Below are 16,366 nucleotides of genomic sequence, written 5' to 3' on the forward strand. Positions count from 1 at the left end.
CTTGGGTCTTCTCTCACATTAGCGACGCCCAGAGAATCGAAGAGTTGTTTGCTAAAAACCACCAACTAAGGGAACAACAGAAGGTCCTCAAAGAAAACGTGAAAGTGCTAGAAAACAGGTAAGCTTTCATTTTCAGCTAAGCATTTCTCGGTGGCAGTGCGTGCACTCTCCTAGAGGCACAGTCTGGGTTTTGGTGTCTCCCAAAAGCGGGCTGTAGCACGTGAGCAGCTTTTCTGCCACTTGGAGGGCTGGCACAGGGGAGCTTCCCCAAACCGAGGGGCTGTGGGGCAGGGGCTGGGGAGGTGGAAGCATGGGGCTGCGTGAGCGCTGACAGTTTTGCTCACGTGTCTCGTGATGGGTTGGGCACACACCCTTCTGCACGTGCGTGGTGCTCGTTTCCCACGGGGATGTGTGGTAACACGCTCCCGGCCATGGGTTTTCATCCAGGCTGCGAGCGGGTCTCTGCGACAGATGCATGGTCACCCAGGAGCTGGCAAAAAAGAAGCAGAATGAGTACGAGACCTCCCACTTCCAGAGCCTCCAGCACATCTTCATTCTCAGTAGGTACCAAGGTCTGCTGTAAGCTTGGCTGTGGCGGGCTGGGTCTTTGCTCAGGCAGTGCCTCTCTTTGATATTTGCATGGGAGCCACTCCAATACCTGCACACTCAGGAGGTGTTTGGTGATGGGGAGGAGGGAGGGAGCAATGGAAGCGTGGAGGTATTGAGAAATGAGATCTGGAAACCGCACATGAAGTACCGCATCTGGGGGTGGCAGCCCTCCGTATCTCCAGTAAAATGAGAGATAAGGAATAGGGGCTGCAGCCCTGCTCCGTGCAGCACCCAAAATTGCAGCTCTCCTCTTGTCTCTTTGCAGCTAATGAGATGAGTCGCCTGAAGGAGGAGAATAAAACTCTCAAGGAAGAACTGAAGAGGCTCCAGAGCCTGGAGTAAGTGCTCTTCTGAGTGTCATTCATGATGTGCAGCACTGGTACTGCAGAGGCCTCCCTGCCATCGAGCAGGGTCTGGGTCAGCCCAGAACTGGTGGGTCTTTAGCACCTAATTCCCATGGATTCCTGTAGAAGCTAAGACAGCAAAATACCTGTCATGCTCCAAGTCCTCACTGAGCTTTGCTCACTCAGCTCTTCACATGCATCCAAGAGCTGAGCCTTCGGGGAACACGGGTACCCCCACAGGGAACCGAGGATGGGAAGTAAAGCCCTGGGCTGCTCGCCTTGGCCACGGAGCTCGCCCTGGGATTTCAGAGCTCCCAGAGCAGCAGCCACAGGCAGCAGGATGACTCTGGTGCAGGAGGCAGAGCTGCGTGCACGGGACCGCAAGGGGCTGCGGCAGAGAGGAGCTGCTCCAGCAGGCTGATGTCCCGGCACAGCGCTGCGCTGAAAGCCAAGCAACCCGTCGGGCGGGCCAGTAAATAGAAACCCGTTCATTCCTCAGTGTTTAAAGTCCGGGGGAATTAGCACGGAGGGATTAGTTTAGAAATGTGTTTTCTTTGGAGCTCAGAAGCACGACCTGCTTAAAGAGAAGCTCTGACTTCTACGCCCCGATGCTTTTCAAGGCCTGGGGAGTTTCGGAGCTGCCGATCCGGTTGGGTTTGCTGAGCACCAAGCGCGCCAGCTCTGCTTTTCCCTCGGTTGCTGCACAGGAAGGTTTTCACCCAAACATCCATGTCTTGGCACAAAGTCCAGCCAGGATTTGATCCATGCCATAGGTGTAGGGCTCAGACCTGCAGCGGCTCCCTCCTGGGGACCAAAAGCATCAGCTCTGCCAGCTCAAAATGGTGACAGCCCCCAGGCCCTGAATCCACCCCTATGCCAGGCTGAAAGCCCAGGCGGGGACGTATGGGTTCTCACACAGCTCTTGCAACAGCCACGGCTGGCTTTTGGCTTACCCAACGTTGCGGCTTCCCGCGACGTTACCCACGGCCAGGTGGGGAAATCAGACCTTGAGCTGTCGCGCTGGCTCCGTCCCATGCTGCAGACTGCAGCTGAGCCAGTGATAAGCTGAAAGGGAAGGAGGCTGAGGAGCCGGTATAACCACATTGTGTATAAATATGTATATTTATATATCAGGTTCTGTAACTCAGAGCTGCCAGCACAGTGGCTCTCAACCTGGCGATTTCCTTCTCCTGCCCCTTCTCATTCCTTCGTGTCCCCTCTCCGCAGGGACAGGACCAAGTGCCCAGGAGCCATCTCCAGAGAGAGCAGCTCCGCGCCCAGCTCCCCCTTGGCATTACTGTCCCCAGCGAGCAGGAACGCCAGCAGCGAGAGAGGGGCTCCCAGGGCAGCAGAGGAGACCCACCACGATGTGCCGGGGCTTGAGCTGGGTGAAGGTGGGTGCTGCTGCCTCCCACTGCCTCTCGAGGGGTTTGCAGCCTTGGTGCCAAGCACACAAGCAGCAGAGGGTCCCTGCCTTCACATGCTGGCTTGAGGCAGAAGGAAATTGTGGCTGTGTGGGACTGTCACGGTGGGTGGCTGTGTCTTTTTTTTGCAGAAAAGCCTGCAGGACAGAGAAGCTCTCCGAGCAGCAGGATTTCCCCAAGCACCGTCCTCCAGGAGGCCAGCCTTGCAGAAATGGTGAGTGACAGAGGTAGCCTGACGTCCTCAGGTCTTCTCCCCACTATGGTGGTCATCTGTACAGATCACGAGGGGTATAAGATGATAGAGAATGAGTAGGAAGCATTTAGGGGGTAAAACAATTAGCCAGAATTGGGCAGCCCACTGTTGCCAAGGCCAAGTAGGGAACCTACCCAATGCCAGGTGCAGAAATTGTCACTATCTACTAGCAAAGCATTTAGGGTTTGGCATAGGCTCCTGTTCCCCATCGTGAGAGCGCACCCCTTTGGTTTGCTGCCATGTTTACCCTCCAAGACAATGCACCCAGCATCCCCCAGTCCTCTGCCCATCATGCTGGTTCCTCTCTTGTTAGGGAAACCCCTGGTCACGGGGAGATCATGCTGACCCACGTTTCAGGGCAGCTTATCCTGAGCTATAGTCAGGAACAGGAGGCTGGAGCTCTGTGAAAGATGGAAAAGCCTGGAGAGCATGTGAAATGTGGAGGGTTTGGGTACAGAGTACAAACACGCCACAGCAGCCCTGCCCGAGAGCATCACAGATGTCTCTCCATCTGCAGCATAATGAATATGAGTGTTTTCGGAGGGGCTGGCATTCGGTGGTTGCCGTTGCGTGCATTGATGTCAGCCTGCCGTGCCTTTGAAGCGCAGCGTGTGTGTCAGCCGAGGGATGCTGAGTGGTAGGGTGATATTGGGCACGGGGGGATGAGGCTGCAGGACCCGGAGCCCTGCTCCTCGCCATGGGAACCCAAGCCCACATCCACACCCACACGGATGCTTTTGTTTTGGCACGGGCTCTGCTTACCCGAACGCCACAATAAAACTGAGAGAGCAGGTGAAGTGGGGTTTTGGTAAGGCCGCGGGCAGGCTGCGAGGATAATTAATGGGGATCGCAGGAAGGCTTGGTGACATCTCTGGGTAGGCAGGGAAAAGTCAAGTCAGAACATGTGGTGAGCCCTCTATGGCAGGAGATGGAGATCGTGATGGCCTGGCTTCAGAGCCAGGGCTTCACTGGAAGTACACCCAGCAAATAAGGAATAAAACATGTGATAGGTCCTGCTAGGAAGCATGAAGGGGAACGTTCTGGGGAAAACCAGTAATGTTACAGTTCAGCTGGTGATTGGGTTTGTACCAAATCGTTTCTCAGCACCTCTGGGGTGGAAACACGTAAAAGCTGATGGCAAGATGTTATTTGTACGGAGCACCCAGGAGAAGTTTCTGCTCACGCTGGCATAGGTCTGGGTAGCACCCAGAGCCCTGCTGCTCACAGCCAAACCGCTCACCCAGAGTTTTCTCCACAGGCATCCCAGAGGATCTCCAACCAGCTGCACGGGACCATCGCCTTGGTGAGACCCGGCTCCAGACCGTGCCTCCTGGAGAAAAGTCCTTCGGGAGCAGCAGTGTCCCCCCCGGCAAGAAAAACCCCTCTGCCGCTGGAGCGGGAGCGCAGCCCCAGCCTGGAGCCGTGAGTCCCCCGCTCGGGGCTGGTGGTGGGCAGGCACGGGCCGGATCCTTGCCCCTGTCCCTTTTGGGTGGCTGGTATTCGCCCACCTTCTTCTGCAGACATCCTGCAATGCCCACAGCCCCAGGGAAAGGGGGCTGGGGGGGGGTCTCCCAGTTTACACCAGCAACAATGACCGGAATCCAGCCCGACCAGCCCGGGCTCCTGCTCCTTCATCTTCAGACAGCCCCAGCGGGTGCCCGTCCCGCCTGCCCTCCCTGCTGCTCCTTATCTATTCTAATGGGCTTTTCTGCAGGGCTCAGCACCTCCCAGGGCTTCTCCTCCCCGTGGGTTTCAGGGCGCAGAGGGCTAAGCAGAGCCAGCACGGACCGAGCTGCCCGTTGTGGGGGGGACCTGTGGTGCACCCCCAGGGAAAGCCCGCACATGGGGCCCTTGCCAAAAAATAAGTGATAGCCGGGACTCGGCTTGCATGGGCAGGCTCACGCGCCGCACAGTGAGAGTCTCCCAGCGGCAATTAGGGGATTGTTCCGCTGTCCTGGAGTGATTTATTTTATCCCTGTTTCTTTTAGCTATTTAACAGCAGCCAAGCCAGACTCACCCAAGCTTGCCTCGTCTTACGAAACCCTAAAACTGACCGCCCGGAAAGAGCAGCTCTGCCTCCTCAACAGGCACTTCTCCCTGCACCAGCTGGGGCTGGCGGGCAACTGCGCCCTGGCCGACAGGGACGGCAGCTTCCCCAGCCACCTGCTCAGGGCCAAAGACGGCGAGGGCAGGATGAGGCCCCCCGACGACTGGGACGACCGCACTGCCCTGCTCAAGCTCCCCGCCGCCGTGGTGTACATGAGAGACCAGCACCTGGAGGGGAAGCTGCACCTCCTCAAGCACCGGGAGCGGCTGCAGCATCTCCTCCTGCACCAGCGGCAGCAAAGCCAACGGGCCAGGGCGGAGAGTGACCCGAAATCCGTGCCCGAGGATCGGCCCCTGTCCCCGTGGCCGAGCATCGTGGGGGGGTGCAAGGAGGAGAGGTCCTTCCTGGAGGATGCCGTGGATGGGAAGGAGGAGAAGGAGCTCTGGCTGAGCCGGGATGGCTCTGAGCACCGAGAAAAGGTGGAGGCGGGGAGGGACTATGGTGCGGACGTACCGCTGGACCTGTCGGATGCTGGCCGCGGCAGGGAAGCAGGCTGGAGGGACTGCCGGGAGCCGCGGGAGGCCGGCAGCCCACGGCCGAGCCCCAGGGGCAGCCCCATGCACGGCCCCTGCGGGCGGCACGGGATGGAGCGGGACGGCTCACGTCCCCCCAGCCGCTGGCCCAGCACTGCCCGTGCACCGCTCGCAGAGCAACACGGTGCTCCTGAGGAGGAGGAGGAGGAGGAGCAGGAGGAAGAAGCTATGGTGAGTACCGCACAGGCTGGCAACACCCATGGCCCCTTCCTTGCTGTTGGGAGCCCAGTGCTCGGTGTCAGTGTCATTACACCCACCGTTAACGTCCCATTCTGAAATGGCCCAGGAATGGGTGGCTTTGCCACGTGTCTGCCGATGGGATTTTCCACCTGGCTCAGCAGAAAGGCACACAGCAGCCTTTCTCCCTCCACACCGGCTGGTTCTCATCCCTGCATTTGTCACCGTCATCACGTAGGGGCAGGGGACAGCCCTTCTCTCCTGCCTGTGAAGGCAGCATTTGTATAGCTAGGGCACCTGTAGGCATTCATGGGATTTCTGCTCTTTACAGCTCGCTCTCTCCCGGACGCATCCTACAAGCAAGCCAACGCTGAGCGACCCAGAGGCCCTCACAGAGCCCAGGGTGAGACTGGCTGCCAGTGCACACAAGGGAGAACCAGGTAAGGAGCCCCAGGCAAGCGTGACATCTGAGAAGGCAAGAGCCAAAGGCGCATTCTGCAGTGCGTGGAGGCATCCTGCAGCAGGGAACAGCCTGTGCTGGCTGTTGCAACCACCCGCACTCTCCGCAGCCCACAGCAGGTGTTAACCAGCTCAGGAGACCCTTTCAGGGGACCGGGTGCTCCTAGCTCCCAGCTCTTTTGGACCCTCAGGGAATTCAGGGTTTCACCCTGAGCACGGAGGGAGGGATGCTGCTACCCGCAGCAGGCAGGACAGGGAGCACTCTCCCCTTTCCCACGCCCCGTCCCCAATAAAAGTCCTTCCCATCCCCAAACTGAGCAGTGACTCCAGCCTGAGCTGCTCTCTCCTTGCTGAACACCGTGGGGCAGGGGGGCAGTTTTACCCCGTGGGGTGGGAGGCAGCAGCCATGTGGAGCGCAGCGGGAGGCACGTCGGCTGGGACCTGCTCCCTACCGGCCCTACAGGCTCGGCCAGAAAGTTGAGCTCGCCTGGATTAGTTGGTCTGGGCGTGTCGGAGTGGTTTGGGAACACTCTCCAGAGCGGGATTTTGCACGGTGGAAAAAAAAAAAAGGGGGGGGGAGTCCTCGGTGATTTACATGTTAGGGAGATATCATCATGGCAGAAGAATTTCAGCTGATTACATTCTGGGTGTGGGAAAATGCAGGACTTTCTTCAGCACTCACCTGAAGGTTGACACAAAGCCCAGGAAACAATGCACTGATACTTCTGCACTTTTCAGTGAACCTTAACGCCCAGAAGGACAGCGTGAGGACGGGGTCAGGCTGCCGGGGCTCTTGGGGTGCCTGAGAGCGGCACCAACGTCCCCCCCCGGGCAGGGGCAGGAGGGAAGCTGCCCAGCCTGCAGCCCCCCTGCCAGACCTGGGTGGGCAGGAGCAGGCTTAGGGCAAGAAGTGATGGGGTGCTCGGGGTGTCAGACAGAGCTCTGAGAAGTCTGGGATTTTAAACTCCCCTCGGCTTCATCACCTGCACATGGCCACTGGCTTCGGGACAGTGCTCACCACCTCCTCATAGCAAAGCCCTACAGAGACAGTGTTATTGGGCGTCTGTCCCCAGAGTCCCCTGTTTGGTGTCCCCTAAATGTCCATTTCAATAAACAGGCATGGGAACACCAGAGCCCTTCCCTCGGCCGGGAGCACCCGGGGGGAGTGTTGCCTCGTCCCTGCTCCGTCTCCTCATGTCTTCGTGTTTTTAGGTGCCCTGAATGCAGACACCCAGTAACGAAGAGCCAGTGGCTCTGTATCATGCCTGTGAGCTTGTCAGCCCCAGGCCGGCCAAAACCCTTCCTTTCATGTTTCCACAGATGACGACGATGCTGAGTCCGGGCAGCAGGAATCCGACGAGGCAGACACGACGGACAGCGAGGTTGGTTTGCTCTCCCAGCCCCTTGGCTTCGGCTGCCTGGGCCTGGCAGCACCTTCAGACTGGGGATTCCTGTTCGGAGAGGCACTGGGAGGCGCAGGACGGGTTGTCCCTGCCCGGCTCCCTGCGGGAGGTGGTGGCTCTTCCTCCACCAGAGATGCCAAGCCCCACTTCCACAGTTACCCAACTGGTTGCTGAGGGGTGGCGATGTCGCTCTTTCCAGATAGGTTTCTGAACACCAGCACTTGTCACAACTCCGTGGCCATGGTCACAAAGGTCCTTGGCTGTTAGCGCCATGGAAATTGGGGCAGTTTGTAGGCTGACTGCTCTTCTGCTCGGTGCAGGTGGCTGCCCCTTGTGAGCACGAGGTCCTGCAAGAAGCCCAGGCTGAAGGGAAATACTTTTGCACCAAAGACAGAGCTCACGCACTACAAAAGAAGAGGAAAAGAGGACAGGATCCCTGGACAAAAGGTAGGGAGAAGGAGTTCCTCATGCCATCAGCTCAGGGCTACAGCCTCAGCTGCTTCCCAAGGGGCAAGCCAAGGGCACCACCACGAACAGATGCCACGCTGCACACAGATTTTGCCCAAGGTGACGCAGCAGAGTCGTTCGGTTCCCTGCAATAAACCACACCGGTTGGCTCTGCAGCCAGAGGAGCCCCTGCTAATGGTTAGCCAGGGGCAGGGTGGGCAGGAGAGCGCCCCGGAGCACCTAAGCTAACAGGTCTAAGTCCCCCGTGTTTGCTTAGCCGCTCAGGGAGGAGCCGATCGGAGAAGGCCAAATTCCCAGCAACGAGTTGTTGACACTCGGAGAAAGGTTTCTGCCAGCCCTGTTGATTTTCCAGTGTGGCCGTGGAGGCTTTCCCTGGCTGACAAAGGAATGTGTCGTGCCCACGCTTCCTACAGGTGAATAAGCAGAAAACGACTCCTGATAAGGGCGAGGATAAGCCAGCGTGGCTGTCAAGCCTTAAATATTGCCCTGTCAGAAATATCCTGCTCCTAACCCTCTCTGCACCCCCAGTAAAGAAAGGGCAGTGTTGACCAAATTAAACGTATGTAGAGGCATAAAAGGGCCTTGTCTGATGGGCCAGCACTGCCCCTCGCTCCATGCCCAGCCCTCGGGGGTGGCTGCCAGCTCTGCGAGCCCCACAGCAGCTGGGGAGGAGAGGATTTACTTGGCAAACCGAGATGCTCAGAGCAATGGGGAGGAAAAAAGGCCTGTGTCCCCAGGGCAGGCATGCACTGTCTCTGGTGTGGGCCCTCCAGGACTGGATGTAGACACTCAGACTTGTGAGAGGGATTTCTGTTCATCTTTCTGTTGCTGAGCTTTGCTTCCTCCTGTGCAGTCCCTGTTTTGGGACTAGGCCGCAGTGACCTCACAGATGCAAAGCCATTGCTCTGCGGTTAACTCCTATCATCATCTTGCTGTTAGCAGGATCTAAGAAGTCAATGAGAGGAAGAAAGAAAGTCAAAGCTGAACAGTGCTCGGCGGGGATCACAGAGGAGCCAGAGAACTGCTCGGCTGCCAGCCACGACGCCTCCGAGGAGAGCTAAGAGCAGGACGAGGAGCAGCACAGGAGCTGCAGGCCGAAGGAGAAGGCTCAGAGACCTCGGCATCCCTCCCGCGCTGGGAGAGCGGCTCCTGCCTGATGTGCCAGGAATGAGGGAACTCAGAGGGGCTCTGGAACGAGCAGAGCACCACAAAAGCCTTCACTCAGCGCCCCGGCAGAGGCTCGGCGAGGAAGAGGGCTGCGGGCGAGACCGGGAGCAGCCAGGTGGCTGTGGCGGGGCGGCACACCCCGTGCCCCCCAGCCCTGTGCCCTCCCGCTGGTGCCAGGAGGGGGAGATGCCGCTGCAGCACGGGCCCTGGGCCAGGACCAAATCCTCCTTGGGATTTCATGCTGGGAGAACGGAGCACCCAGACCCCAGGGATATCTCCCTGGTGGCTGCCCAAAGCCTGAGCACCACGGGGTCCTGCCGTCGCCACGCGTGAACCCACATCAATTAAATCCCTATCCAGTTTTCACACAAATCTGCATCTTTTTTGAACAGCAGAAAGCCGATGGCTTTCCTTTCTAGTTTGTGGGGAGCAGGCACAAGGGCTGGGCAGGCGGGACACGTCCCCAGAGAGGGAAGGGAGAAGAGCAGGAGGAGGGTGAGGGTGCACGTTCCCCCTGCCCGCGGTGTCCTGTGTCCCTGCAAGAGCCAGGCGGGCAAGTCCCAGCTGCGGCTCAGCAGCTCGCCCTGACCTTGGCAGTGCTGCCAGGAGCTTGTTTTCACATGGATCGACCATTCTTAAGCAATTTTTCTGATGCGTTAAGCATGGGCAAGTTGCCCTTCGGCATCGAGCGATGGGGCTGCTCACTCTCTGTGGCCCAGGACGGGACAAGAAGAGCGGCGGCGAGCATCGCTGCAGCCACAGCATCGCACCAGGGGCCAGGGCTGCTCGCAGCACACGTGCAGAGACCAGAGCCGAAACGGAGGCAGAGGTGCCGGAGACAGCATCTGCCCTGCCTGGTGTTTTTCCACAGCCGTTTGCTTTAGTGGGCATCGCTCCCGGTTAAACGTGGGTTTGTTTTTAGCAGAGTAAAATAACACTAAAAATCAATCAATAAATAAACATTTATTAAATAAAAAAAAAGGAAAAAGGAAAAAGAAGATGGGAAAAAAAAGGAAAAAGAAAGAAAAGAAGAAAATAAAATGAAAAAGGCTGGGGGGGAGAAAAAAAAAGAAAAAAGAAGAAAAAAAGGAGGGGAGCGGGGCCGCGGTCGGGCAGCGCCGCCTGCTGGGAACAGCCGTGCCGAGCCGTGCCGGGCCGTGCTGCTCCTGGCAATCCCAAAACTTGCCCCTGGCTACAGGGGGTTGTCCCCTGCGTCTTCCCGGCCCGGGATAGGGGGTGTCTGGGTTCTTCTTTCCCTTTGAGTGCCTCCTGCCTGGCTGGGGTCCCCAGGGCAGAGGATGAGGGGACCAGGGCAGCAGGGATGCAGGCGTGGGACTCCATCCCGCTGCTGGCCCAAGCAACCCGCAGCTGCCTCCCCAAGGCCGAGGGGTTTTGTAGGGTTTAGGGTTTGCAGAGCTTCATGCTGGGCAGGGTTTGCCCAGGGATGCTGCTGGTGGCTGTGGTTTCGGGGTGCTGGGGGTGCTCAGCAGCTCTGGCACCAGGGATGGAGCAGTAAGGGTGCTTTTTTTTTTTTTCTGAATCAAGCAGCAGCCAAGCAAGTTGTTGAAGGGAAATAAAGCTTTGTACTCTGCTCTTTATCCAGCCCTGTAAATGCTGCTCTTATCCAGCCCCTGGCATGCTGGTACCCACCACCAGCACGCTGCAGACACACAGATAACTGCTGAAGTCCATTAATTCTCGTACTTACGCCTGCCAGTCTCTCGTTCGTACAATTCCCGTCAGATAAATGCATGTATTGATTTAGTGAGCTACAGCCAGTCTGAGGCTTGAATTGTTCTGCCATAAGGAAGGAACCTGAGCTCTCCACGGCTCCTCTGAGCCTCGCAGGGCTTCCAGCTGCAGGTGCAGCTCTGCTCGGGGCAGTGCATTTCCAGGAGTGTGGGCAGTGCTCAGCCTGGGGGCAGATCCTGCCTCCCCCAGAGCACAGTGCTCAATTGTGGCTCTCTGGAGTTGTGCTAAGGACTCCGAGGGGTGTCAGTGCCCAAGAACCAGTGATCTGTGCTTCAGAGTTTAAACATTTTGTTCCCACACTTCCGTTCAGCGCAGGGCAGCCTTGTGCAGGGTCTCCAAAAAGTCACCGAAATTACCCTTGGTAGAGTGTGTGAGTTACAGCCCACAGCGCAATAAAGCAGAAGAGAAGCTGTCCCAAGAACAGATCGGTCCTTCCAGAAGGCTGGCAGCTCACGTTTGTTTTGTTTAGGCAGATTGTAGCTCTGATCTCATCCGTGCAGAAGTGTAGGCAGGGTGCTGGGCCCATGAGCTGGTTTCCCACAGGACCGGGTTCGGAGCACAGCCGGGTTTTTCTCCTCTCAGGGGCTGCATCTGAAATCTGAAAGAGCGGCCACGTAAGTAGTGCTGTTCACTCTTAGCCCATCAAAAATAGCATGACTGGCTGCCTTGCTGCCTGTCATGCAAAACAGTTCCAATTACAGACCGTCACAAGTCTTCTGCTTGCTGTTCCTTGAGCATTTTGTGTATGCTGAATCATTCCTACGGCAGCGATGGCTGCTCCCAGCTTGCAGCCCCGGGGAGAGCACACCGAGCCCCTCGTCCTCAGCACATCAGCCTCCCCCTAACTCAGCAGTGAAGCGACATTTTCAGCCACTGCTTTGTAAAATGGAGTAAGAAATAAGTTTGTGCAAGCCTAGATGTGAATATAAATCTCCACCTCGGAAAAAAAAAAAAAATTGCCGCCACACAAAGGTTCCTCTGTTGCACTTGTAACTGAGATGCTGCTGTGCAGGGAAGCAGGAAGTCGAGCTGCAAGCGAGAGGGGACGTGGCTGGTGAAATGCAGGAACTAAAAGCACCAGAAATAGAGAAATGCATGCCAGATCCTCCCCTTTCCCTTACATTCTTATGCAGCGTTATTCCCCCTACAGCAGTAGGTATTTTGAAGGTGCCTTAAGCCATGCCCTTTTCCTGAGCCACCTTCTCTGTAGCAAAATCCTTTAAAATGAGAGCTGATTGGTACGTAACGCCCATGTATAGTGCTGGCTTCAGAAACACAGCTTCACTCGACACTTCACTGCAGGAAAACTCGTTCCAGGCATTACCGAAGTCTTGTTTAAGTCCTTTTTCAGGGGGTTGAGTGGGATGGGCATTTTGTGACGGTCCTTCCCGAGGTCGGCTGCACCCTGCATGTGGGGAAGAGGCAGCAGCAATGCAGGCAGCCCTCGTGTGTGGTTCTGCTGGGCACTGCTGGGGGAGTAGAGGGGACACGGGCAACTGGAGAGCAAGACTTTAAGCTTTTGGGATGATTGCAGATGCTTTGTAGGAGGCTGTGAGGCAATGAGAAGGTTTTGCAAGTGCAGCACACAGTGGTGGTTCTTGGAAGGGAGAGATTTGGGGAATTGCTTTGCTGCTGGCCTTTATCTGGAGCAGAGGTTTCCTGCAGGGCTTTTTGAGCCAAGATAAGTGCATGATCCTTCTGCATCCCTCAGGCATCATGGCCTTCCACTCTGCCTCGAGCATTGTCAGCAAGCCTTTGGGAGACCCACAGCGCTGGCAGGGCTGTGCTGCACGCCCTGCTGTCACCAAACCGCTGCTGTGTGCGCTGACCGGCAGCGGGGCCTCTCCAGAAAACACGCCTCACAAGATCCTCCCATGAAAGTTATTGATCTATTAACATCGCCTTGTAGTGCAGCTCTCGTACCGCGTGGTTCAGGAGAGGGTTTGATTCATTCATTCACCGGCCCTCACGTAAGCACCACATACATTTGTCACGCAGCGAGCGCCCAGCCCTCCCTGGTGCAGAGCCACGCGATTAAATCAATCTCAGCTCCGTATTTTTTAAATACTTCGTGTCACGCAGGAAAGCCTGAGTCATTGTCCAAGGCATGCTGTTATCAGCAGAGGTCTGTTGGTAATGTTTCCCTCCCGGGGCTCAGCATGTTAGTAGGCTTTAACTGGAAATCTGCAGCAACAGAAGAGGATTGCATCACTCGCCGCGGGCACCGGGAATCGGGGGACACAGCCGCACAGCTGCGGACGGTGCCAGGAGAAACCAGGGCTCCCAGCTGAAGCTGCTGTAGCCGGAATAAAATCTTTACAGGTCACACTTGTGATGTACCAGCGGGGCCAACAGCTCAAGTCAGATGTGGCTGGCAGGTTTGGGATGCAGGAGGGGAGTCGAAGGAGATGGATGAGCCAGCGAGGAGTGGTCTGAGACGTACGTGTGTGAGGTTGGGAAAGGCTTTCATAATTTCTCGCATATGTAACGTGTAGGGAAATGTACCCCCTGCAAATTTCTGAGATGTAATAAATAGGAGGGGCTAGATGAGCTCAGGGGAATGCAAAGTCCCCGGCGTGGTGCCTGGCTTTGGGATGGATGTGGTGGGTGTGACGGTGGGCCCCAAAGAGCACTGGGCATCCTGGGCCTGATGATTTAAGGAGAGGATTTGATAAGGATGAACCGTGATGGGGTTCTTGGGACAGGGACCTTGGAGTAGAGCCTGTTCAGGAGAGAGGGGATGGTAAATTCTCGAGCACGGAAGTCTTACGTGTCACCCTGCCAGGAAGACTGCAGGTAAAATTCACCAGGAGAACCTGCCCATTTCTTGTGTGTTTTGCTCTGTACAGGAGCAGGCGGAGGCGTTGGGTGGGCGCTCTGTCACTGCGCAGCCACCACCGCCCAGCTTCTGTGCCAAGAAGCACAGGCAGCTCCCAGAGGCCACGCTTCTCCTGCCCGTTGTCCCTCTGGGCTTGGGCTCGGCATGAAAGAAAAGTCCTGAGCTGACAGCCCCACCGGGGCTGCTGCAGTGGCAGAGATTTAGGGGCGCAGGGAGTGCTGCTCTAACCACAAGAAATCAGAAAGCATTTCAATGACTGCTGGGAGAATTATTTGTGGTTTTGAACTATGCTCCTGTGTGCTCGGGCTTTCAGACAAAAGCCACATTTTTCACTCCATTTCCCTTTTCCTGGGACAGATGGCGAAGCAGAGAGGAGCTGGCAGGAGACACCTGAGCACGGGGACAGAGCAGCACGGGACTGCAGGAGGGGCGCACAGCACCCAGGCTGGAGAATTTGTACAGAAAGTCCTCGGGCTTTGTCTCCATACCAGCAGTTCCTCCAACTGGAAGCCTGTTCCTCTGGTTCCCAGACTAAATATAATCATGACCTGCTTATCTTTGCTTGAGTTTGGGCCATGATTTTGCAAAAATCTAACACCCAGCCCACGTATGTACTTGAAATGCTGTCTCATATCAGATGCTCAGACCAAATCCTGCAATTCTTGCACGTAGGAAAAAAACTCCCAGTGACTTTGGTGACCCTATTCCCCATATAATGTTGCAACAAGGGCTTGGAGGCTTGGCCCACTGCAGAGCAGCTCCTTATTCCAGCAGCTCCTGCCTTCGCAGCCATGTACCCACATAGTCCAGCCGTTAGTCCAGCAGCAGCATGAGGTGAGTTACGTACTGGAGATTCAAAGCGGTGCTTTACATCCCTGCAATAATGCTGCTGTAAATGCAAAACCGCCTGCCTTCACGTTTGTCCTGGGGCTCTGCAGAAGTTAAGATTCAAGCATGCTCCAGCTGAAAACCTACAAAATAGCATCAGGGGGTTTGCATCACCAACAAGTTCGGTCACAGCAGAGCTCTGGCTTCCTCCGTCCCCCCGCCGCGGTGCTTCCCTCGCTGCAGGAAGCAGTGCGGGAGGAAAGGTTGCTCTGGGTTGCACCCAGCCCCTGCCCTCGGTGGAAGTGCTGCTGACGTGCCGCCCATCCGTTTCGGCAGCGGATTCCTTGAAACACAGCACCGTGCCCACTACAGTCTCACACCGTGAGCTCGTACGCTTGTCAGATGGAGATGAAAGCTCCCCAGCACCAACAGCAGCAACACTCAAACCTCTGAATTCAGCTTTGAAGATAGCAGCCCACAAAGCTACGGAGGCTGGCTCCTTTCTGCTTCATCCTGTGCTGACTCAGTGGGACGATTTACATCCTACAGCTGTTTTTACAAGGAAAGAATGAAAAAAACATCGTTATTTTTACTAGATTCTTGGGTTCTCAAGAACTGTTTGCAGAAAGCCTGGCTAAGTTTCCATGCCCGTTTATCCCTTGGCTTATTTGATAAGCTTGCCAGTGGGAAAGATTTTAATTCCTTTTTATCCCAAATTATTTTTTCACAGCTGTGACATGAGATGATTCCGCCCAATAATTTAGGCTCAAAATTTGACCTATATTGAATGTTGTAAGATGCTAAGGATGTTCTTAGGATTTTAAGGGGAGACTTTGTACTGCACCGTATTATTTTAATAGCTTTTGATGAAAGCCTACAAGAAAACAGTGTATGTTTCCAATCTTGTTACTATTATTATTAAGTACTGCTAATACTGTAAGACAAACATTGATGTCCTACTTGTAACTGTATGCAACAACAAAAATAAAAGGATCTTATGAAACAGTCATATGAAAAGACTTTGCACCTGTATGCATTTTATCAGACAGTTTCAAAAGCCGTTCTTTATTCCATGCCCACATTTCAGGTCATATCGTTAGACGTCAGTTTGACTGCTGGTGGAAAATGTGAACAATTTTTAGAAGATGTCACGTAGCTGTTTTAAAACCAGGACCCTGGCTGGCAAAAGCAATTACCTTTCCGCGGGTCTAGCACTGCAAACACACGAACTCCTGCCTAACAGTGAATGTCTCAGTAGTCCCCTGCTCATGGCACACTGGGGCTGGTGTGCTCTTGCCTGCAGCGTCGGGAGCACCCACTGCTTGGAGCATGCACGAGGGGAAGCACAGCGTGGCTGCAGGGCCGGGCAGCCCGTGGGGCCACCAGCGCCCATCCTGCTGTGCACAGCACCAGCAGCTTCGTCACTCTTGCAGAACTCAGGTCACATCTGCAGGGCCCGGCGACGTCCTCCGAGGGCGGCAGAAAGGGCACAGCTCCCCTGCTTGGCAAGCGCTCGGGGCATCATCCCGGGACGTGGCAGACATCAGCTCAAGTGCCTGAGGGGTATGTTTACTCTGTGCAGTATAAACACGAGCCTGGGAAGCAGTGTGCCGCGCAGACATGTCTTGAGTCACTTTGTGGAGATAATACCAAGTTTATGTTCCTCCAGATCCCCACCGAGGCTTCTCCAGGTCCGCCTTTCCCATATACGGCCCCGCTCGGCACCGCGCTGCCTCAGCTTTGCTTCGGCAGCCTGGGAGCACGGACGTTTGTCGCTGGGAGCAGGTTTCGGGTGCTGTCGGTGAGTCTCAGCGCCAGGTACCCGTGTGCTTGGGGCAGCAGGCTGGCGCTCATCCTGCCCCGTGGGGCAGGGAATACCGGCCTTAATCCGCCGGTAGAGCAGCGGACAGCCCGTGCACACGAGCGCTGCTCGTTTTAGCAGATGTCCCCGGGCGTGCACGACGGCTGTGGGACCACGACACTGCTGGGGGTCCCGGGGGGGC

The 16,366-nt window shown here is 56.1% G+C and overlaps 1 protein-coding gene across 3 annotated transcripts in view; it reads left to right on the top strand.

The window, feature by feature from the left end:
- RBBP8NL (RBBP8 N-terminal like) overlaps positions 1-10,005 on the top strand; it is a 64,824-nt gene extending 54,819 nt beyond the window's left edge. Inside the window, exons 7-17 of one of the 3 annotated variants that reach the window (XM_083801013.1) lie at positions 23-118; positions 448-560; positions 875-947; positions 2,181-2,347; positions 2,509-2,591; positions 3,889-4,052; positions 4,619-5,441; positions 5,779-5,887; positions 7,227-7,288; positions 7,630-7,756; positions 8,720-10,003. In XM_083801013.1, the coding sequence (XP_083657139.1) occupies positions 23-118; positions 448-560; positions 875-947; positions 2,181-2,347; positions 2,509-2,591; positions 3,889-4,052; positions 4,619-5,441; positions 5,779-5,887; positions 7,227-7,288; positions 7,630-7,756; positions 8,720-8,838 (1,936 nt within the window). In that variant the 3' untranslated portion in view covers positions 8,839-10,003. Of the gene's footprint in view, positions 1-22; positions 119-447; positions 561-874; positions 948-2,180; positions 2,348-2,508; positions 2,592-3,888; positions 4,053-4,618; positions 5,442-5,778; positions 5,888-7,226; positions 7,289-7,629; positions 7,757-8,716 lie in introns of those variants that run through there. The other 2 variants (XM_083801012.1, XM_083801014.1) reach the window with 2 other exon arrangements.
- Positions 10,006-16,366: the final 6,361 nt, after the last annotated feature.

The sequence above is a fragment of the Anser anser genome, assembly GCF_964211835.1.
Source record: "Anser anser genome assembly, chromosome: 16".
Lineage (NCBI taxonomy): Eukaryota > Metazoa > Chordata > Aves > Anseriformes > Anatidae > Anser > Anser anser.